Consider the following 23,138-nt stretch of genomic DNA (forward strand, 5'->3'; position numbering starts at 1 on the left):
GCCAGGTGTTCCTAGGTCGGCTGCCCAGGAGAAGCACCGGGAGAAACTCTGGGAAGTCATGAGTGGGGTCCCCAAGGGGCTGAGGCCTCAGTGACCTTCCATCTTGCTGGTGGCTCCAGGGTGCATCCGAGGTCCCCAGATACCCAGGCCGGGGCAAATTGGTGGGGGCCAAGAGCCTCCTCTTGCGGGCAGTTCTGGAGTGATGGGGCCGTGCTGGTGTGAACCCCACTGGGGGCCATCAGGCACCTAGCCCAGCAGGCAAGGGGCCTGGTGCCACGCAGGCAACAAGGCTGGAGCGTGGGGTGCACCTGCTGGGCCACAGGCCCAGTCCCCGAGCGCTCCCAGCAACCAACACTCGGAGCCAAGAGGTTTAGCAAAAATGTTTAATCTCTCCTTAATGTGTGTGTGTGTATTTACAAGTACTAAATCTGAAGAACAGTAAAATAGGAAATAGCCGTATATTTACACAATCCGCGGGCGACCGCCCCGCCAGCTGCGCTGCTCCTGCAGGACAGCGATAGCTGGGCAGGCAGCTCCGGCCCGCCAAGTGATCACTCTTCTTTTGGGTGGGGGCTCTGTGGTGTTAAAGGACAGCTAATTGTGGGCTTCGTCTTAAAAATATCTTTCTTTCTCTCTAAATATATCTATTCTAGCTTGTGTAGCACCAACGACGTGAGCCATCAGATCCAGAACTGGGGAACCGGGGTGGGGGTACTCTGAGCAAGGCCAAACTAGGGAGGGCAGGAGGGAGGTTTGGGGCCATCCGTCTGGGCGCCCCGGTCCCTCTTCCCCAGCCCCCAGTCCCGGCCCCTCAGGCCCTGGGTTGGGGAGTACAGGGCAAGCTCGAGGTATATGGAGAGACCAGGCTCCCAGACCGAGGTGTGAGTCGTCTGGGGGCACTCCTGAGACCCTGCGGATTGGGGAAGGGCAGGGAAGCACAAGGAAGGCCAGGCAGGGGGGTGGAGAGGCGTGGCCTACAGCAGGCAACAGCAGCAGTGTCTGGGACAGGCTGGGAGCCCTTGCTTCCCACACTGAGGCCTGGCTCCCCCGAGCCCTGGGGCAGCAGAGGGGCCTTTCAGGCAAGGGAGCCCACCCTCGTTGCACAGAGCAGGGCTTCAATTCCAGGCCCCTGCCAGGCCCCCGTGCCAGTGCCTGGAGTGAGAGCCCCTGCCAGAGGGATGTGCAGAGGTGCCGGCAGGGTGCTACAGAGTTGGGAGGGTCCTGGGAAGTAGTGATGAGGAAGAGGCAGGGCCTAACAGCATGTACGAGCAGGAAGGCCAGCAAAGAACCTGCTGCAGGGCTGAGGCAGGCTGGGGACCAGCTCCATGGGCTCGCATGTAAACAGGTCCTGCTAAAGTGCTTGGCCTCCCTCTGCTACCACTGCCCTGCCTGCCCACCATCCAGGTGACAAGGGCACAGGGAAGGCCCCACCCTTGAACCTGTTGCCTCACAGAGGCAGGCACAGGAGGCTTGGCTCTGCGGGGACCAGGGAGGGCAGAGGAAGGGGCCAGAACTGGATTCTGAACAGAGGGACACAGGGGCCGAGGAGCCCCAACCTGACCCTCATGGAAGTGGAAGAACGGGGGTTTCGCAAAGAAGCCGGCACCCTGGGAAGACTTTCTGGTGGGGAGGGGAACGGAGGCTTGGCCCCAGGCACAGCCAGGCGACATCAGAGGGGAGGCAGGAGTGTACTGGGGGACGACAATCTAGGCCAAGGCAAGTGGCTACCAAAAGACAGCCAGATCTCCAGCCAGACCAGCCTCAACTTGGCTGCCGAGGAACGAGTCCACAGGGGCTGCGCTGGGGCAGGGGGCTGGCCTGAGCTCCAGCAGGGCACACACTGCAGCAGGAGGCCCAAGCCCTGCCCGGTGCCCGTTGGGACCCCCTGTCTGGCCTGTTCCAGCAGCTTCCTGCACCAGGAGCGCTCAGCCTTCATGGAGCTCCCCCATGGAAGGAAGCAGCCCTTGACCTGATCTCCAGGGTGTGGCTCACGCTGCTTAGGAGGGGGGACCCCAAGACGGGCAGCCCGTGGGCGCAGGGCTGGCCACAGTTAGCTGTCCCTTAAAGTCCATGGGAATCTTGAGTACCGTCAAAAAAGTGAACATGAAAAGGGGCCGGGCCGCTTGTTTGCGCTCACAAGTGACTGATTAATTAAAAAAAAAACATTAAAAAAAGGGGTCTAACAACCTCTAGTATTCAACACTTGCAGTTTTAAAAAGTTCAAGTCAGACTAAACGCTAGCACGGTCATGCAGGAATCCACGGCCCCGCGCCCTGGACGCTCGAGGGGCCGGCGAGTTCTCTCCTCTGTACGTCACAATGAAAACAGGGTGGCCCGCAGGTCGGGTGACAGAGGCCTTGGGGGCACGCCACTCAGGGAGGCCCTGGCCACTTCCACGACCATTTGGTATTGCTTTCCCACTGCCTCAACTTCCTTATTCTACTTCGTAAAATTTCTCCTCCTCCAGTTAACTGTACAGGACCCCACTGGGGCTGGAAACTGAGGCTAGAGCCACATATATATATATGTGTGTATATATATATATATGTACAGAGTTCTTTTAATTAAAAATGTGTTTTTTCTTGCTCACTGAGGGCCGGATGGGCAGAGCCGACCTCCTGGCCCTCTGGTCACTGTGTCCTACTCCCAGGGGCCCTGCCACAGCCCCGAGTGCCCACCCAGAGAGTTCCCCTAAAAAAAAAAAACCCAAAACAAGTCCCCCCAGATGTCCCGCCGCCTGTGAGGGGCACTGCAGAGATGCTGGACTGGAAGCCGCTGAAGGTGGGCATGGAGAGCAGGGTACACAGAGGGGTATGAGGGAGAAGGGTGGCCGGGGGCTGCTCCCAAGCCCCACGCGGCCGGGGAGAACACAGCCCACCCAGGGGCTGGTGCCAGGAGCAGCGTTGCGGGGGAATAAATAATGGGAACGTGCGCTCATGGCCCAGAGCCCCAGGCCCCAGTGGCTCCCAGAGGCACAGCCCTGAGGACAGGAGAGGAGTCACCGAGTCCTTCTGGAAGTCACGCGGGGGCGCTGAGCGAGCCGTTCTGCAGCCCCTCCATAGGAGGGAGCTGGGGCCTGTCTGGGCGAGGTTGACGTGGCGCTCCGGCCTCGGCCGCGGCCGCGGAGAGCACGCGGTGAATTGGGAGGACGGTGGCGGTGGTGCAGCAGCGAGCGTTGGGGGTGCCAGACGCAGCAGGTGGGCGGCGGCAGGTGGACGACTTCAGCTCCCCTTGGCCGGGCCCCCGGCATTCGGCCTCCCCCCGGGGATGCCATCCGGGGCCCGGGCCTCCCACTCCGCACAGGACGCCAGGAACGGCGGGTGCCCTCCTTGCCCCTCGTCCTGGCCCTTCTGACCTCAGCAGCACCTCGAGGAGATGGACCAGGCCGGCTACCCCCTTCCCAGAGGGCTCCAGCCATACCCCCAGGTCCTTGGTGGTCACCCTCTCCTCCTGAGAAGTCCCTGGTCACACCGGGGCTCCCCCCACCCGCCCTGTGGTGAGCAGCTCTGGGCACAGGAGGTGCTGCAGGCACTGTCACCCACACCACGAAGAGTCGGGGCCCTCGCCAGGCAGGAAGAGGAGGTGGAGGGCCAGGAGGATGCTGGACCACACGCCTGGCCCCGAGCGCCCTGGCATAAGCACAGATGGGGGCGAGGCTGCCTCCGAGGCCTCCCAGCTCAGGCTGCCGGACAGAGGCCACCCATGCGGGCCCTCTTGCTCAACTCCCGCTGGGCGGTGACGGCCAAGGGTCTCAGCTGCTCAGGGCCATCGTGTCCACCACCTGCTCCAGCTTGCTCCGGAGCCGCTGCCGCCGCGCCTGTTCATCCTTCTCCAGGGCTGTCAGGATCTACGGCGGGAGGCGGGGCGTCAGCAGGCCTGGCCGGGGCTGCCTACTCCCATGGGGTGGGTACACGGAATCTCAGGGTGGGGGCTGTCCAGGAAGCAAGTCACCCTGCCACAACCCGCAGGGACTCTGGAGCCAGCACCGCGCTGAGGGTCCTGGGTTGAGCCTGGACTCCCAGGATCCCCGTGTGGAGAATGAGTCCCCCAGGTCAGTACGCCGACACTGTCCCCCAACCTGGGCTTTCATCAGAGCCCCTCTTGGTGCAGGTCTGTCTGAGCAGGGCCTGGCCTTCTGGGGCATGGACACCTCTCACAGTCTGCTCTGCACCCCAGCTCCACCCGAGGCGCTGAGCGCTTGCTGGACCCTCTGCCCATGCTCCTGGGTCCTGCTGGCTGTCAGCCCTCCAGCACACAGCCCATCACCACCTCCCTGCCCCCAAGTCCCGCAACCCATCACCTGTTTCTCTGCACCCCTTACAGGACTTCTCAGAAAGCACTGCTAGCTCCTCCCGGTTCCCCTTGAGGGCTGCAAGAAGGCGGGCTTCAGTCCCCACCCTGCAGGTCACTCGTCCTCCTCGGCACTTGGCCATTGGACGTGGGCTGTCCCTGGCTCTCAGTCCCAAGGCTCTGCCTGCCCCTCCCGGCTCTGGACTCACCTCTGCGGCCGCCTCCTCCACGCCCACATAGGTGCCTCCTCTCAGCTGCCGACCCCACACTTGGGCCCAGAGCCCGAGACTCTTGCACTCTCCAGTCTGCCCCCTCACACTTGAATAGCTGGAGGCCCCCGAGACCCGTATCTCCTGCAGCCTGCCCTACTTCCTGTCACTCAGCCACAGGTCTGGAGATGGGCCCACACCCAAGAGAGGCAATACCCAGCCCGTGAACTCCACAGCTCAGCAGCATGGCTGCAGCCTCTGCTGGTCCCTGCCTCCCTCTCGTCCCCTGCTATCTGGCTCGAATCACAGCTCCAAACCCTGACTGCCCAGCTCACTCGGGGAACAGCCCAAGTTCCCTGAGGCCTGCATACCAAGGACGAACGCTGCCTCAGCTTTCCCTACTCCTCCCCCAGGGCCAGCTGATTCAGCATCCTGGCCTCTGTGGTCCTGCCACAGAGCCCACACTGGCCTCAGGGTCCTAGCACTGGCCAGGCCCATCCTGCTGCTCTAGGCCTTTGTGTCCTCTCTAGTCCAGCCTGTAAGTCCATCCTTCCTCCCCAGACAGCTCAGGGAGCCCCAGCTCGGTACAGATACCTAGGAGGCCTCCTGAAGCCTCACTCCAAGTCAATGGGGGAAGGTGCTGACACTTAAGGAAAGGCCCACTGCCCTGCCCTGGAGACAGCCATCCAGGCCGATAAATCCTGCAAACAGGGCCTTCAGGGCACAGTCACTACCTGACCCACAGTCTCCACATGGGAAAGACACAGCCGTCCACTCCCCCAAGCCCCACAGTGACCAGAAGCACGATCCCTGAGCTAGTGTAGCCCAGGACTGGCAGGGAGTCACGAGAGCATTCCCTCCCTGCCCTAGTGAGCAAGGACAACAGTCGGGGTGCAGAGGGGGAACAGCAGGAGGTGCCTGGCCAGCCTGAGGCATGGGCAGGGGCCGGGGTAGCTGCAGGGGCTTTGTCAGGGGGCCTGTGCCTGGCAGTAGGAGTCTGAGCCAGGCGGGCAAGAACCAGCGCACATGCTCACCTCATCCTTGTACTTGGTGATATAGGAGTAGATCTCGTGTAAGGCGCTCATGCTGTTGAACTGGCTCAGGTGCAGCCGCGACTGCTCCGCCAGGTAGGCGCTCATGTCCTGGTCGCTGATGGCGGGCATCTTGGCAATGTCTGCATAGTACCTATGGCGGGGCAGCAGGTGGGCCGGGGCAGCAGATGGGCCGAGGGCGGCAGGGGAGTGGTGAGCGGGGTCCCGGCCCCTCCCCCGCCCGCCTGCCCATCGGGTGCTGTCTACCTCTCCACCCAGCTCTTGTAGTTGGGGATGTCCTTGGCGTAGAGCAGTTTGTTGGAGGGCGAGTCCTTGCCCAGCTTGTGCTCCGACGTGGAGCAGGAGTCCATGAAGGTCTGGGCCACCACGGACAAACAGGCGTCTGTGATGCTGCTCTTGTGGATGTCGAACACGAACTGCGGGTTCTTGATCACGTTCACCCAGAAGCGCAGAGGCAAGCTGTGGGTGTGCCCAGGTGCACAGTCAGACAGGGCCTCGGCGCCCCTTCCGGTTGGCACAGGGAAGGGCCCATCTTAAGGGCCTGCAGTCTTCCTGGCTCCGACCCTCACACTGGTCATGGATGTCCACAGACGTAGGGAAACTGAGGCCCCAAGAGAGCCAGGACTCCCAGTGAGCACATCCTTACCTCCCAGGACCTCCTGAAGGGTAGCCCCTCCGCATCCTCAGGCATACATAGATGAGATATACAGACCCAACAGTGCCCCCTCACATTTGGGTTCCCCCTGCACATGGCCACAGCCCTCCCAGGCCTGCTCACATCAGGGTCACACACACAGCTGGGCTGGCTCACCCCCATGAAAGGCACACACCTATGCAGGCACACCACTGGGGCTGGCTCACACCTAGACAGGCTCCCCTCCAGGAGAAGGCTCACCACCAAGGCAGGTCAAACCTGGGCTGGCTCACCCCTCCTACCCAGATGGGCCCTGGAAGCAAGACCGGGAAGGGGTCCAGGAGACACAGCCCCACAGAGAGCTGACCTCTTCATCTAAAATCCCCCTCTGGGACAGCCATCAGCTAAGGTATGCACAAGCCACTAGCCCATGTTAACTGTTTAAATTAAAAAGAATTAGGGGCACCTGGGTGGCTCAGTGGGTTAAAGCCTCTGCCTTCGGCTCAGGTCATGTTCCCAGAGTCCTGGAATCGGCCCCCAAGTTGGGCTTTCTGCTCAGTGGGGAGCCTACTTCCTTTTCCTCCTCTCTCTCTCTCTCTCTCTCTGCCTGCCTCTCTGCTACTTATGATCTCTGTCAAATAAATAAATAAATAAACACAAGTCTTTTAAAAATAAAAAGAACCAAATGAAGTTAAAAGTCCAGATTTTTGGTTGTACTCATTCTATATCAAATGCTCAGTAGTGATACATGGCTGCTAGCCAAGGCTCCAAACAGCACAGATCTAGAATGTTCCATCATCACAGAAAATTACCCTGGACGATGCTGCCTCCTCTCCAGTGCCCCATGGAACCCTCTCACGGAGCACAGCTGGAGCTGGAGGCCCCAACAAGGGTGAAGGCTCCATCCCAGATTTGTGAAGCAGTAGCGTGTAGATCTCAGAGTCCTAGGAGGGCTAAGGTCACCAGGGGACAAGGGAGGAAGAGGCCAGAGGCCAAAGGCACGGGAGCTCCTGTAAGGATAGGGTGAATGGTGCCGTGGGCCCAAGGTCAAGTTCAGAGAGATGAAAGCCAGTGTGGGCAGTGGCTGTTGGCCCTGTGGGGGGGGGCGGGGAGAGAGCTCCAGGAGCCCTGGCTCTCACTGTCCTCCTCACTGCAGCCGGCCAGCATGGCCCATTCCACTGCTCCAGCTTCTCACACACAAGCCAGCACTCACACACCCTCACACAGCCACGCACACCCAGAGACACTCGTGAATGCACAGGCACACACACACACACAAGTGTCCACCTCCCACCCCTAAGGCAGGTCCTGCAAGTCGGAGCAGAGGACCTGGGCGGGGAGGCGGCAGATGCCCCCAAGATGGGTGAATCAGGAAGGCTCCCCCTCAGGTGGCTGGCCTCAGCATGGGTATGGTGAGCCTGGGGGCCTCTATCCTCACCTGGGCAAACCTGTCCCTGGGGCCAGCCCCCCAGCTCCCACTTTCCCCAGCCCGATCCCATGCCCCCAGGCTGTACCCCTGCACCCGCCACGCCGGCCCTCCGGAACCTACCAGTTGCTCTTCCATGTGTGGCGCACGTCGGAGTCGTGGATCTGGTGCTGGTCAGCCTGCTCGTCCAGGAAGTCAAACATGTACTTGATGGCCAGTGGCAGGGCTGAGCCCCGGTGCGCTGTGCTGAAGATGGTCTCGAACAGGTCGTCCACAAACTTCTGGAGCGTACCCTGCAGGCAGGAGAGGGCACAGAGCTCCAGGAGGGCCAGCGGGCTGCCCCCTTGCCATCTCAGGCACCCAGGCCTGTGCGGCCATAGGATAATGCCAAGGGGGAGGGGGTCTACTCTGACCATGGCTTTCTGAGGCCTGGGCCTGGGTGTCCCTGCCACGTCCCCACCACCCACCCACCAAGGCCTACTTTGGTGGCCAGCAGCCGCGTCAGGTAGATCTCTGAGACCATCTTGCTGCCTCGGTCACCCTCCCGCTGATCCAGGTGGTCGTGGTTCTTCACCAGGTGCCACAGCTTGGTGCCACTCTCCAGATCGGGCGTGATCATGGGGGTGCGTGAGCGCAGGCTGTCGGGGCTGCTGGCTGTGCGTAGCATGCTCTCTGTAGGGACCCCAGCCGTCAGTGGGGTGCCCTCCATGCCTAGCACCCATGCCCACTCTGCTGCTGGCCGGACGGCCTTGGCAGCTCCCCCATCCGAGATGAAAACTGCAGAGTCAACAGCCCCACCGCCCTGGGTTGTTGGGGACAGATAGAGACATTGAGGCAACGGCAGAAAGGACCACTAATGCATGATCTGGGGAAAGGAAGCCTCCACGTTGGAGGGAAAAGCCATCTCTCCAAGTGACGAGCCACAAAGAAGCCCCGTCCCAGCCTGTGCAGGGAGCCGCGGGGACGCGCCCGCCCTGGCCTGCAGGCCCTGCTGTCCCCATGCACCCGCTCACCGTATCTGCTGAGAGACTTGGTAAAGGTGGACGAGTTGGAGATATTGTAGGCGGATGTCTGCTTGGGCACCAGGGCCACCGAGGACCCATCTGTCACCTGCAGGCAGAGAACCAAGAGACATGTGACCCCTCATCAGTCCCAGAGGACACCCCCGTTCCGGTTCTGAGCCTGGAGGCCAGTCGCCTCACTGCTCCAAGCCTCAGTTTCCCCAGAAGTACACCTGCAGGGCTGTGTGGGCCCCTATATCCTCTTCTTGGGATGTACTGCTCAGAGGGGCCTGGACGCTGGCTCCTGCACTGCCCCGGAGCCCCGGGAAGAGAGGCCAAGCCTTGGCCAGAAGGTCAGGAGGTCGCGGGGGTCACCTGGTAGTGAGCCAGCGTGTTCAGCCTCTTCCAGTCGTTGTCGATCTTGGTGGTGACATCCTCATCTTGCAGGATGATGCGGGCCATGCGGCCTTGGCGCCACTCTGCAGGGAAGAGAGCGCTGGAGGGGCGGGCCATTGGGGCAGGCACCTCCCACCTACTGCTCCCTCTGCCAGATCCTGGCCTCTCCCAGCAGAGGGGACGGACAGGCCCTGAGGGGACAGGGTGCCCTGTGGACACTCAGTGAGAGGCCTGGAACAGCAGAGTAAGGGAGACACAAGGCTTCTCCCCTCCTCGAGGCTAGGCTCCCTTCCCAGCTCTGGCTCTGAGCAGGACACACACACCACTGCAGGGAGGTCCTGTGTCCCTGCCCCGCCCACACCTCCTCTGGCAGCCCTAACCCCGCCCCATGGCAGCTGCCTTGCTGTGGGTATGTCCTGCCTTCCAGGGCTCTGGGCCCACCTCCTCGGCCTGGCATTTAAGGCCCCAGCTCTGGCTTCTCTGGTCACTGCTACCACGGGACCCCCAGGCCCTCTACCTCTGCTGCCTGCTCTAGCCCTTCCAGCTCTGCAGATGCCCCTGTCTGGCTCATGATCCAAGTGGCCCCCCATGCCAGCTCTGACAGCCTCTCAGCTCCTACGGTGCATGGGAACCCACTCCCTGCCTCTCTCCCTTGCAGGACAGTGGCTCCTGAAATGGACTTCCTGCTTCTCCCCTCTACCCTGGCCAGCAGCAACTTCCCAGAGCTAGCCCAGACCACAGCCCTTCCCACAGAACCCCCTATGGCTAACTTGCCGGAGCCCCCCAGTGGCACCACTGCCAAGCCGCAGCCAGGCTCACCCAGGTCCATGTCCCCAGCCTTTGGCCGCTGGGAGTAGGGCACACCCTTGTACACGGCATCCAGCAGCTTCTCCTTGACCTGAGTTACTGTGTCGCAGTTCAGCCCCTTCACTGGCACCTCGGGTGCGTTCTCGTTCTCGGGGTTCACGCAGTTCAGGGTCTGCGGGCAGGGAAGGGGGCTGTATCAAACCCTGGCTCTCCAGGGGCACACGCTGCACTAGGGGGCACGGGGAGGGCAGGGCTGCATGGGATGGCTGGGCTTGCACGCACCAGGGTCTTGTAGTCGATCTGCTGCCGGATGAGCTTGTCCTCACTCAGGGAGTAGCGGGCTTCGCCCGTGATGGCATCGATGGGACCCTTCTCCATCTGCTGCTTGATGGCGCAGTAGAGCATGAAAAGCGGCTCCCCCGCGCACTCCTGCAGCAGGCAGGTGGGTCAGGCAGCATCCAGGATACCTGGGGGCTTCCGCCTCTGCTCCCCCCCGCCCCCCACACAGCTGTGTGCAAGCTTCCCACAATGAAAGAGACAAGCGGAACCCTGGTTTGAAAACCCCATGAAGACAGTGCAAGAGAATAAATGGGCCACTCAAGCTGCCCCTATGAGCTTCCAAGTGAAAACTCTAGCGCGGCCTCAACCACTAGGGCCAGGAGCACACGGAGAGAAATGCCTCGTGGCCAAGCTGGGTTTATGCCAAGTAAGACCCAGGCTGGTACACTCTCCCCTGAAGCTTCCCCAGTTCAGGCCTCAGTGGGCCCAGCACCACAGCCTCCTGCCTGTGCTCCAGAACCCCGCTTGTCGGAGCCCAAGAGGAGCAGCCAGCACCACACACAGGACAAAGCCTAGGCTCCTGGGCCCACCCCACAGCCCCAGGCACTGTGGACCCTAGGCCTCACAGCACTGCCCAAGGTGGCAAGCTGGATGTTGGAGGCCCACCCAGCTGGGACCCAGCCCGGCAGGCAGAGGACCGCCACCCCTTCCATCACTGGAAGGCAGTAAGCCAATGCAACCATGGGTGCAGACACACTGACCTAGAGCAACGACTGTCCAGCACTGTGGGACACAGAAGTCCATGGCCAAGATGCCCTGAAGGGGGCCCCCGGCACTTGGCACAAGTCCGCTTTGCCCCTGCCTCTGACCACTTTCCCTCTGGTTCCCCACACTGTGGCCACCAAGACCATTGCCTATACCTCCAACAGCTCAGCATGTCCTCGCCTCAGAGCCTCTGCCTCCACTTGTCCCTACAACCAGAAATTTCTCCCAAGGTCTCTGCTGTGGACAAAGGCAGCCCAGGCAAGTCTCAGACACCTGGCCTTACAGCAGGGCAGGGAGTCCCAGCATGGTCACCTGCCCCCTGTGGCCCTGGGCCATCCCCTCAGGCCCAGTATGTTCCCTCATGTGCATGGTGAAGGGGCAAACAGGAATTGGAAGAAGTGGTGCTCTGAGTAAACGCGGCCTCCCTGTCCCTGTCCCTCTACTCATTATCCCCCATGTCTCCGCCCCTCCACAAAGCAAGCCCCAATGGCGATTCTAAAGCACAACCCTCAGATGGCACCAGGCCCATGCACCCCATCCGTCTGTGGCTCCAGAGTCTCACTCACACAGCAAGCCCAGCTTCTCAGACCAGATGTCAGAATGAGCCCCCTTTTCCTGGGGGCAGAGAGTCAGGTCCAGACAGGGAGGAACAGAGGCAGGGCTTCCCTCAGCTTACAGAGCACCATTTTACAAGCACATAAGTACCCTTTGCAATCAGCACAGAAGCGAGTTTCCACAAGACGGGCACGAGTCTGTCACTGGTCACCAGTTCTGTGCAACGGTAACGTGCTTACAGGGCACCTGCTACGTGCACAGGATTCTGAGCGTGCTGCTGTCCCCTCCCACTGTGGGCCCCACGGGATAAGCCCTGGCTCGGCTCCCCTGGCTCCCCCCAGTTGGAGCTGGCACGCACCTCTAGGGCCTTTCTCCCCTTGTTTGGCTAACTCCTTCCCTTCCTTCATACCTGTGCTCAAGTCCCTCATCCACCTGACTTCCTGCCCCTTCTTACCTGCCCTCGTGCCCCATTCACACCTCCCCCCAACTCAGGGTAAGACCATGCCCTAGGCACCTCCAAGGGTCCGCCGTTATCCTCGACTCAGTGAGAACCCCGGCAGCTGAGGTCCACAGCCAAGAAGCAACCACAGTCTAAGTGAGCCCCAGTCCACCTGTGCCAGCCCATACCCATGGCCCCTGGGCCCCACTGCCTATGACCCTGGCCACCTGCAGGGCCTCAACCAGACACCAGAGACCAGGCAGGAGCACACGTAAAGCATGCACACTGGGCCACAATGGGGCCCCGCCACCCTCCACCTCTCAAGACTACGGGCCTGCCTGCCAAGCCTTCAGATTTTAAGGGAAGCCAGACATTTATGTCTGAATCACCTTTATTTCTAAATGGTGAGTAAGCAGTCTCACTACTCACATCCCAAACAAAACCCACCTGGACCCGTAGTTAGCCTCCACCCCTTTCTGAGGCTGACCATGGGCCTCCAGAGCTCATTTTCTGAGGGTGGAGGCCTGTCCAGGCAACAGAGAAGGCCCAGGCGGCCACCCTCTCGCAAAAAAAAGTCACCAACAAGAGCCCCCAAGGCTGGCCAGCACTGGGTGCTGGACACACAGAAGCCCCTGCCCAAACATCCCCTCCATCCCTGGCCCCAGGCCATGGGCTTAGCCCCTGAGACGTGGGTCTGGTCCAAACTCCAGCTCAGCCAGATGCTCACCACCTCTAGGGTGTCTGCCCCCGCCTCGGGGCTGGGTGAGGAGTGGTCAGCCTCCAGGAGGAGGAGGAGGAAAGAGGCTAACGGGACACACATCCTGGGGGAGTGCCTGCTGAGACCCGCCTCTGCCCGTCCCTCTCCCTTCTAATGCCCTTGAGCCCATCCGCCTGCCCAACACCCCATCTCGGATGTTCCCTCTTCCTCAGCCACCACCTACCTTCAGGAATTTATACAAAAGGAAGGTGAACCAGTTGGTCAGCATCTTCTCTGCCACTGACTCAGTCCTGGGGGCACAACATGGACAGGGATGGGGGCTTGACTCCACAGCCCACTGCGCCCGCCCCACCGCCGCCGAGGGCGCTGAAGGGGCTGCCCTGGAAACCCCAGCCCTCTGCCCCAGAAAGCCCGGCTTCTGAGTGGGACCATTCTGGCTTGGTGCCGCTGGGTGCCCGAAGTGGCATGGCCTGGGGCAGGGTCCCCACACCCAACACGCTGGCTCGGCCTCCCATGTCCGCAGGCAGAAGTCTGGGCTCACCGCCGCAGCAGCAGCTTGGGGTGGTTCTTGCTCTCTAGGTTCTTCTCAATGAGGTCCGACAGAAGCTGCTTGAGCACCCCCGTGGCATACTCCATCTCACCCTGCAGGGCCGTCATGATGAGCGAGGCCACATTGCCCCGGTCCCGCATGGAGAAGCTGCGCTGGGCCTCCAGTGTGCGTATGAAGGTCAGCAGGAAGTGCTTCTTGGTGAGCAGCTGCCCGAACAGCGTCAGCGACTTCTCCACATTGGCCTGCACCTGGGGGAGAGGGGGCAACCCATGGGTACACTCAGACCCGGAGGGACACCCAGGCCCCACAAGAGAGGCAGGACAGGAAGGCTGAAGGCAGGGCCAGAGGGGGGCCTTGCAAGAGAGTGACACATTGCCCTAACAGGTCCTGGGGCCTCAACTGTCCTCGGCAGAGGGAATGTGTCCAGAAAACTACTTAAGAAGCCCATCACAGGCAGGGACCGGGGCAGACCAGTGTCAGTGCAATGTGTAGAACGAGGGCCACCCTCCTTGCAGTCGGATCCTGGAACCACCATCTCCTTCAGCCTTTCTTCCACAGCTAGGAGGAAACTGAACTCAATGCCCCATATGCTGGGCACCAGCAAAGCACAGCCATGTCTCAGTCTGCACTCACAACAGAAATCACTGTCCCCACACCACAGAGGACAACAAAGTCCAGGAGAGAAAGAGGCTTGTTCAGGGCCATGTGACATGGAAGTGGGGAAAGGGGGTAGAGTGCAGGGATGGCTGGCTCCAGGGACCCTACTCTCTCTCTTATGCACAGCAAAACAGGAGATTCCCCACCAGACTATGCTGGAAGCTGCCAGTGCCACTGCTGCCAGCCCAGGCAGATAGGTGACAAGACCCAAGTAGAATACACTCATAACTAAGAGAACATTCAGTCTGACACAGCAGATGGTCACATCAGGAAAGAGACGTGATAAAGCACGTGGAGCCCTCAACGTGGCAGCCATCCCAGGGATGGGGAGCTGCTGAGCAGCCCTGGTTATCCGGGCCTGAGCCAGAGTGACAGGAAGGCCCATTCCAGCAGAGCTCAAGAGGGACTATCCCACCAACAGAGCTGTGACAGGGAATGGGATCCCCCACATCCAAAGCGTGCAGAGATGGGATTGCCCTTGGCCGGATGGCATGACTGCTGAGCCCCTGCCTGTTCCTAGCTGAGGACTGGGCACCTACCTGCCTCTGGGGAGCCCCTAGAGGACTTCAGGTCCAGCCCTCTTCCTCTCGGCAAGCTCACGCCCATAGCCCAAGTACCGTCAACAGCTCCACAAACCAAAAACCCAGCTCCATGAGGGCCACCATTCTGCCGTCAGCCCCACACTTACCCCAAAGAGCCATGCAAACTCCTGCAGGGCCTCCCACCTCCCAGCCCACACAGCAGGGCCCCTGCCCTACGAAGCTCAGCATCCCAACAGCCAGCAGCCAGGCCCGGTGAATAGGCACTGTGGCACACAACGTACCCAAGGCCTCACTGGAACAGAGGCAGGCTCCAGTGAGCCTAAGCTCCGGCCACTGCGATGGGCTGGAATGCGGGCCAGCCCCGCCCCAGGCCCCTATCAGGTCCATCTCCCCACCACAGCAGAAGCACTACAGGGAGCCGAGGGCCCTGCCTCCCAGGGGCCCTTCCAACCCATCTGGGCCATCTCCCAGGGGTCCCAGGAGCAGGCAGACGTCCCCGTGAGCTCCAGCCGACAGCCCACCTCCATCTCCTTGAGCACTGGATGGTCCTCGATCCCAGGGAAGAGCACCCGCATGGCATACGTCCGGTAGTCAAGGAACGGGATGCCGGCACCGTCCAGGTCGTTGGTCAGCTCATGGATGTCTGTCTGCAGCTCTGCAAAGGCTGCAGCCACACGAGGTGTCAAGGCAGGTACCCCTCCAGCCCCAGCAGCACCCCCTCAGGGCTAGGCTCGAACTCGGGCTCTGCTGCTCCCTGGCTGGGTAACCTTCAGGAAACCCCCAGGCCTTCCAACGCTGACATGTGGACAAAACTTCTGTCCCTCGGATGGGTCACAGGAGGCACCAGACAAGAGCAGAGAAGGTGGCATGCCTGGGGCTGGGCTGAGAGGGGCTTCCTGCAGTTAACCCTGGCACTGGGGGGCAGAGAAGCTCTGGGGGCCGGATTCCTCTACTACCTAAGGGCACACATCGCTCGCCCTGGCTCCCAGGCCATAGCTGCTGGGAAGAAGAGGATGTGGCCAGGGAGAGGAGACAGGAGGCTTTCTCCAGGCCCCTGAGCTCTCCACTCTGACAACCACCACCCACCGGGCTGGGCCCTCTCCATCGCCCACCCTGCTTGGAGCAGCTCTGTTTCTTTCAGAAACAAAAGCAGGCAGGGCTAGGGCAGGCCTCAATGGAACATTCCAGAGCTGTGAGGTGTCTGCCCTGCAGCACCACGGGGGAGGCACTATCTGATCAGGAGCCAGAGGAACGCGAGGCAGGCTAGGGGCTGACTGGCAGGTTTAATTAAGAGCCGGGACCTTCATCTCCTAGGGACTGCTGCCGAGCGCCTGGTTATTACCGCCTGGCCGGTCCTGCAGCACCCGTTGGCCTCTGCCCCCAAAGCCATGCTGGCAGATAAAGGTGTCCTGTGTGCTGGCCGCGGCATACAGCTGCCCCCTCCCAAGGTTCTCCCTGCCCACGGAGCTCCCCATCCAGGCCACCTGACTCCCACACAAGGCTCACACACCTGCCTGTGACCTGTGGGATGGCTGGGCTGGTCCACGACCTTTCAGTTCTCAGACAGGACAGGATCCTGACCGGATGGGACATTCTAATCCCCATGAAGCTACCAACAGCCCAATGTCAGGCCTGCTGCAGGCACGAGGCCCCCATGCAGCAGCCATTCCCGGGGCCTCATACCCTGCTTCCTGCTCAGGTCCCTTTCCTCACGCCCCAAACAGGAACTCTCCCACCACTTGCCTTCCAGAGCTATGGCCAGCATCTGCAAAATGTCTGAGGTTGCTCTTAGCCCCTATGACAGGTCCTTCACCTGTCAGTGACCATGAGTGTGGCTCCATCCACGCCTTGCAACCGCCCCGGCAAGCCAGGAGCCATGAAGAGAAAGGGGCCATCCCAGGCTGGCCCAGGGTCCAGGTCACCCAGCCCTGCAATGCCACCTTGCAGCAGCCAGAGAAGCTAAGCAGGTCTAAGGTTGGCCATTACAGGCCAAGGTTACTGTCTAGTGCCTAGAGCCTGCAGCACACACAGAAGCCACACCCGCCCCCACTCAAGTGGCCACCACACAGCCCAGGGTCTCCATCCTAGGCCATCAGGCTTCCCTGCAGCCCCGACATGTATGCCTGCCTCTCTTCTGCCCACTCTGCAGCAGTACCCTCGGTGCATGGGCAGGGAGAGCAGTATCTGCTCTGCCGGGGAGGAGCCTGGGCCTGGGGCACACTGGACTCTCTGGGTCATGAGGGACGGAGGTGGGGCAACCCCTGCCTGCCAGGACATATTCCCTTCTCTGGGTACCCCCTCCTGCCCTTGGGGTCTGCCAAGTCTCACTGGGGGCTGCCAGGAGAGCAGGTTTTAGGGAAGGGGGGTGTGGGAGCAGGCATGGCATGAAGGACTGGGTGGGGCCGGGCCCAGCAGGAAGGCTGAGCTTGCCCCCTGTGCTCGTCCGGGCATCCCAGGGAGAGGCTGCTGAAGATGAAGTTGAGGGTCCAGGCCGGCCATGCTGGAAGCCAGCCTGCGCCCCAGACTCGCCCTGCACAAAAGCCCACACGACGTCTCTCTACTGAAGGCCCTGAGCTGATCTCCACCACTCACACAGCAGGGTCCTAAGGGACACATGCCCCTCATAGGAGGCTAGGCTGAAGCCTTATTCCCAGGACAGCCCCTAGAAGACAAAGACCTCTACCGGCCAAGGTGTGTTATGTACTCAGGGCCTAAAAAGAGGGCCCTGGCTCATTGGTGCCGTGCCTGACCCCAGGAACAGAATCGCCATGCCCATCCTACAGACAAGGAACCTGAGACATGAAAAGGTCATGTGTCGTGCATGACACGAGGTCCTGCAGCCAAGCAGGCTCACAGACACGAGCTCTGTGGCTCCAGGGTCTGTGTCTCTGGCATCATCCACAGAGGCCAGACTCACCCCAGAGCCTAGATACAGGCCCTGGTCAGAGCCTCACCTGTCTGCCCACGCCTGTACAGCAAAGGCACCAAAAGGCTGAATACCGAGCCAAATTGTGGGGAGGACAGGGCCCAGCTCACATGGGGTGGCAGCCTCAGCAAGCCTACCCCTTTTGTCTCCAAGCCGCTGCCTGCCCCACACACATGCACGCATGCCTGTGACTCTGACGACACACCTTCCTTGCACTCCAGGGCCACGCGGGACTCCAGGTTGTCCATCTGTAGCTGCAGCCGCTTGAGGGTGCGGTCAGCATCCCGAGACTTGCGCTTGTAGGCAATGAGCACAGCGACGATGACCAGCAGCAGGAGGCCCCCGCCCCCGCCAATGCCAACAATGGCAGGTAGGGTCAGCAGACTGTCCGAGTATACCTGCAACATCCCTGGCGAGAACTCGAAGCCGCCAGCCCGGACCTGAGGGTGGGGGTACAGGCCACTCAGGAGGTCCCTTGCCCACTGGAAGCTCCAGAGGCCCCTGGTACCATGCCCCTTGAAAGACCCATGGCACTTGCCCCTGGCCTGGAGCGGGCAGCAGGTGGGGACATGGGTACTCAGGGCAGGTGCTGGACCTACCAGGGGCCCTCAGGGCTGAGTAAGAGCTGAGCTGCCCTCTCTCTGGGCCAGAGGCAAGTCTGGGGCTTAGCCATAGAGTCAGGATTGCCCTGGGTGGGGCAGGGTCAGTGGGCTGAAGGCAGTTGGGGCCCGGGAGACCAGAGCTGGAGCCAGAACATGGCTGGGTGGGCCTGGACGCACCGTGACCTTATGTTGCCCCGTGAGGTTGGGTGACTCGCACAGCAGCTGGGTCTCTGAAACAGTGAGGGCGCAGGGTGTGGAGCCGATGAGCACTGTGTAGTTGAGCCTCGAGTTGCCGGGCGCAGGAGGCAGGAGGTTCCGGCCCTGCAGGGGTGGGGGTGAGCCAGAGAGCCCCATGGCCCCACAAGCCCTCCCCCTCAGGCCCCCCAACCCCAGGCTCATGGGGGCCCACCTTGAGGATGAGCGGGGAGCTGGGCTTCAGCTCCAGGAGGCCCGTGGGGCTGAGTGGCTCCAGCACAGGGTCCGGGTAATAGAGGAAAGAGGAGGCGTTGAGAACCAGCAGGGCGCGTACGTCATCCATGACGAAGCCCAGCTCGTCGGGCCGCTCCCCCAGCTCTGGGGGGCTACGCATGGGATTGTCCACCGACGGGGCCCGGCACACCATGGTGGTGTCGTTGTACACCAGGCAGCTCTGGGGATGCAGGTGTAGATGTTGGGCTGGATGCTCCCCACACAGTCAGGCCCCAGCAGGGACGAGTGGCTGCCGCCTTCCCTCCCCAGGATCCACCCCCTCCGTACCCCCTCCCCCACCCCACAGTGGCACAAGTTGCTAGGGATCCCACAAGGACTCACATTCTCCCTCTCGACACCTCCATATTTGGCTCTGATGCGGGGTTCGCGGACGGTGGCCAGGTTGGTGCCTGTGACCGTTAGGAGGGTCCCTCCGCTGGAAGATGGGTAGGGGGTCACGGCGGGGGGAAGCTCTGCCCAGGCCCAACACACACAGGTTGGGCCAGACATGCCAGTCGAGCTCCCCAAAGATGGTGGGCAGGTTAGAATCCCTGTGCACTGGACTTCCAATGGCACCAACCACAACCACGTCTCAAGGTGCACACGGTCCCTTGTCCTGAGAGCCTTGACTCTGGGCACCTCACTGCATTTGTCTGATCTTTCTGAAGAGCCCAGCAGCCCAGAGTTTAGCAGACAATCTGTGTCCGTGACCAACACAAAAACTGGGCTCTTGCATCCAGGAAACGCAACAGTCCGGGTCTTCACATACCCATGTGGGTCCTGCTCCCCGCCGCCCCCCACACACCCGCCCATGCGGAGAAGCACAAAGAGGCGGGTGCAGGATCCCCACCCTGTGTCAGCAGGGACCACATAGCACAGATGGGGTCTTGGAGGCTCACGGTGGGCTGTTGGGGAGGGGCACCCACCTATTGATGCTCCACTCAGGGTCGATCTTGAGGATGGTGGGATCCTCTGTGTAGTTGTACTTCACCTCCGGGTTGGTGAGCTGAGCGCGGTTGATGTTGATGACGATGGGGGCACTGCCGGGGCTCTGCCCAGGGGGCGTGAGACACCGGATTTCTCTAGAATTCCTCCTAGAGAAGCCAGGAGGGGCGGTGAGGACACAGGTGTGGGGCTTGTTTACAAGATAGGCTCAGTAGCTTGGCTCTGTCACCAACAGCGGTGCAGGCAAGGCACCGGCACTTCCTGGGCCTCACATGCCCACCTGTAAAACGGAGCCCCAGCGGGACCCGCTTCAGGTACCTGTTGACTGTTCCAGCCACTTTCCGGCCAGGCCTTCCAAGGGGCTCAGCGTGTACCTCCCAGAGGGCCACGCTCAGCATGGATTCCCACTAAGGTGAGCCAGGCACATGGTCGCTACTCCCACCCCTCCTTCTGTCTCCTGATAGAATAATCGAGCCAACCCAAGCCTGGGCCATGAGGAGGCTGAATGAACTGGCCAGGGTGGAGAGAGCACTTGGTGACCCCCAGTGAGCAGCAGTCAGTCACTGCCTGCACCTGGGCCCCTGTCCCCTCAGCTCCTTCAGCGCAGCAGAGGCCCCCCGCCACTGGGTCCACTCCTGCAGCAAGGCTGCAAACACCAATAATTAGTCTGAGAGCGGATAATTACCACAGGAAAATATTTAAAGGGCCGTTCCATTATCATCCCTAATCTAAAATTATCCACTTCAAGCCTCAAGGCTTTTGTCAAGATTTCTTTTTCCTCTCTTAAGAATTTTTTTTAAATACTTGTGCTCCCAAGGGATCCCCTTCACCCCAAAACAGGGCAGCTGTGCCCGCCCCTCAGGTCCAGGCTCCACCCACCCATCAACCCTGCCTGCCCTGCCCTTCCCACTCTAGGAGGTAGCCTGTCTCCATGGTAACACTCTCTGCCTCTGGTTTCCATAGTGATCACCCCAGCCTGGCTCTCCACACCCCCCTTGTTTCCTGGGCAACGGGAGGGGGCATGCAGCCATCTGAACCAACCACCACCCAGGAAGGTAGGCCTTGCCCTGGCCCCCCACTCCACATCTATAGCCCATACCAGGAGAAAGAGCAGGGTCGGCCGCCAACAGACACAGCGACATCACTGCCCGCATTCAGGTGGCTGCCCTCGATGCCAATCCAGGTGCCCCCTGAAAGAGGCCCTCTTGCAGGGCTCACCCGGTAGAAGGTTGGAGTCTATGGGAAGAAGGGACTTCCTTGAGCTGCAGGAAAGGCCTGCCCTTCCGGCCAGAGGCCTGCTCACACCTCCAGCCGTTTCCCGGGCCCTGGGTGCACATGGGCTCTCATATGCAGCCCACAGGCAAGGCCCAAAGTGTGCAGGAGGAACCTGGAGATAAGGAGGGGAGGGGAGACCAGAACAGAGGTGCTGCTGGATGAGGGGACTGATGGAGGACCAAGAGCTCAGTCTGCCCTGTAACTAGCCCCTAGCAACGGCGGGGGGGGGGGGCAGGGGAGAGGCTTACCACAAAGGTGAAGCGCTTGGGGGACAAGGCCCGGTAGTGGGGGGAACAGTCTCGCACACACACTTCCACCAGGGCATCGTGAGCCCGCACGGTGCTGGCATCCCCAATCTCACAGACGATCCTGCAGGATGCCAAGGGGCCTCAGCGGGCTGCAGGGTCCAGCCTGGGTGCCAGGACACCCCTGCCTGCCCACCCTAACCAGGCTGCACTCACTGCTCAGCACTGATGTACTCGCTCTCCACAGGGCTGCACAGCACCTTGCCCACACGCACGCCCAGCCGCACGTCCTCAAAGCGCAGGCCCAAGTTCTCGCCCGTGATGGTGAGCCTCGTGCCCCCCTGCCGGGGGCCCGTCTCAGGGAACAGCTGCAGAGATGCCAAGGCTGGGACGCCGGTGCAGTCCGCCGCTGCGGGCTGAGCCGGGCAGGGAGCGGGAGGTGGCCAGGGGCTGGGGGTGCTGGGGGGTTGCCTACCTTAAGGATCTTGGGGTCAGTGCAGCGGCTGCTGCCGTGACGGGCATGCATCCAGGCAGCAGGCGAGTCGGCGGGGCAGTGGGGGCGCAGGGAGCAACGGCGCTCCGCCACGCACCAGCCACACTCGAAGCGTGGGTCGGCCTTGAGGCAGAGGCCACAGCTCTCTCGCAGGGCTGGACACTTGTACAGGTGGGCTGCGGGGAGGGACACGGTCAGCCTGGCCTGCCCTCAGCGCCCCCTCAAGCCCCAGGCACCCTGCCCAGCTCACCCTGGATATTCTGAGGGTTGTCAATGACGAAGTTGCCATTCCACACCACCGACAGGTTCACAGGCAGGTCGCTGACATCATTGCCCTCGTAGGAATACTGTGGGCAGTAGGTGAGCAGGTGGTCAGGCTATACACACAGCCTAGACTCTGGGGTCACAGGCCACTGCCCAGGGTGGTGGGGCAGGGCCTCCCTGCCCCTCCTGGCTATCTCTGGGACTGGCTCCCCAGAACAGGCTTGGCAGGACAGAGTTGGGGGCTCTGCCTGCCCAAAATGGCATTTCCCATCTGGAGCCGGAAATCCCAGAGCTGCCCACCTGCCAGCCAGCCGAGATGGCTAAGCTGTCACACCCAGTTCTGCCTCGGCTTACCACCCCGCAAACACACACACACACACACACACCCAACACACACAGGGCTTCCTTCCTGGTGCCAGAATCCCCGCTCTCCAGCCAAACCTGTCCCCAGTAGCCCCATGAGGCACACCCTCCAGGGTGACCTCCATTTCCCCCTACAGTCTGCTCTACTACAGAACCAGAACTTCCCAACTGGCCCCCTTGGAACCTGCTTCTTTGTCTGCTGAATGGATTCAGTGATCCTGACACCAGGACTGTCCCGAGGTTTAAGACGTGTGCCCCTGAGCCCTGGCCTGGCAGGAAGCAGCATCAGGGAAGGCCCTGCCCTCCCACCCCCCAGGCTGGGCAGGGCTTGGGGACAATACCACTCCCTGGGGAGCTGGGGCCCAGCACTCCCAGCTGTGTCCCACTTTCTGCAGCTGAAGACCTCCACTCCATCCCAAAGCAATTCATCACTGTTTTATCTGCAGGAATTTAATTGGATCCTATCAAATTCCCTAGTACTCCCTTTTCCCTTTCAACACAATCATAGGAAAGACAAATGTGGGCTGGGGAGGGTAGGAGGAAGGCAGGACGGCAGGGACAGACTGGGGGATGGCAGAGAAACAGGGCAGTAGAGGTACGCACAGACTCCTGGAGAGCAAAGAGAGGTTGGAGGCAGCTGGGGTGGAAGCAGGGGGTGGGCGTGACAGATCAGGAGATGGGATGGGAAGGACAGGATAGATAGGAAGGTGTAGGGACCTCTCCAGCCAGGTGCAGGCCACAAGTGCCTGGCTAGGTGGCTGACCTTCCCCCTGCCCCCAGGAGGCTGCTGTGACCCCCAGCCTGCCCCGCCAGACACACAAGGCACTGCTGGCCAAGGAACCACCGCCAATGGCAGGCGGCCACACCTGTGACCAGAGGCCTCTCCCCTGGAATTCTCTCCTAATGACTCCCTTCTTGAACAATGAGGAAACCAGGCCTGCCAGTCGTCACAGAGCCCGCCAGGGGAGAGCCTGAGGCTGGTCTCAGGACCACCAGTGCAACACTACCCCCATCCACCAGAGAAGGATGTGGGTCTGTAGCGATCGCTGTTGCTCAACTCGCTGGACTTGACCAAAGGCTTCTGAACTGTTACCCTAGCAGATTCCAGACTCCAAACGTGGCTGATCCCCAGCCCTCGGGCCAGGTACCATGCGCCATGTCAGCCACTGTGGACAGTTTCTGGGTCTGGCCGGATGCAGAAAAGGAGCCGAGAGCCTGGACCTTGTGGCTCTGACTT

At 61.3% G+C, this 23,138-nt stretch overlaps 1 protein-coding gene across 1 annotated transcript in view; it reads right to left on the reverse strand.

Moving 5' to 3' along the window:
• Positions 1 to 369: 369 nt before the first annotated feature.
• The window catches only part of PLXNA1 (plexin A1), a 49,424-nt gene continuing 26,655 nt past the window's right edge, over positions 370 to 23,138 (reverse strand). Inside the window, exons 11-32 of the mRNA XM_032339163.1 lie at positions 21,525 to 21,621; positions 21,257 to 21,450; positions 20,998 to 21,149; positions 20,785 to 20,905; positions 20,361 to 20,497; positions 19,243 to 19,410; positions 18,659 to 18,752; positions 18,258 to 18,497; positions 18,026 to 18,169; positions 17,452 to 17,686; positions 14,842 to 14,984; positions 13,113 to 13,369; positions 12,795 to 12,861; positions 10,098 to 10,244; positions 9,828 to 9,987; positions 8,988 to 9,091; positions 8,625 to 8,721; positions 8,093 to 8,283; positions 7,735 to 7,904; positions 5,798 to 6,010; positions 5,534 to 5,684; positions 370 to 3,847 (exon numbers count right to left, since the gene is read on the reverse strand). Of these exons, the coding sequence (XP_032195054.1) occupies positions 3,752 to 3,847; positions 5,534 to 5,684; positions 5,798 to 6,010; positions 7,735 to 7,904; positions 8,093 to 8,283; positions 8,625 to 8,721; positions 8,988 to 9,091; positions 9,828 to 9,987; positions 10,098 to 10,244; positions 12,795 to 12,861; positions 13,113 to 13,369; positions 14,842 to 14,984; positions 17,452 to 17,686; positions 18,026 to 18,169; positions 18,258 to 18,497; positions 18,659 to 18,752; positions 19,243 to 19,410; positions 20,361 to 20,497; positions 20,785 to 20,905; positions 20,998 to 21,149; positions 21,257 to 21,450; positions 21,525 to 21,621 (3,378 nt within the window). The 3' untranslated portion in view covers positions 370 to 3,751. The remainder of the gene's footprint in view (positions 3,848 to 5,533; positions 5,685 to 5,797; positions 6,011 to 7,734; positions 7,905 to 8,092; positions 8,284 to 8,624; positions 8,722 to 8,987; positions 9,092 to 9,827; positions 9,988 to 10,097; positions 10,245 to 12,794; positions 12,862 to 13,112; positions 13,370 to 14,841; positions 14,985 to 17,451; positions 17,687 to 18,025; positions 18,170 to 18,257; positions 18,498 to 18,658; positions 18,753 to 19,242; positions 19,411 to 20,360; positions 20,498 to 20,784; positions 20,906 to 20,997; positions 21,150 to 21,256; positions 21,451 to 21,524; positions 21,622 to 23,138) is intronic.

The sequence above is a fragment of the Mustela erminea genome, chromosome 1, assembly GCF_009829155.1.
Source record: "Mustela erminea isolate mMusErm1 chromosome 1, mMusErm1.Pri, whole genome shotgun sequence".
NCBI lineage: Eukaryota > Metazoa > Chordata > Mammalia > Carnivora > Mustelidae > Mustela > Mustela erminea.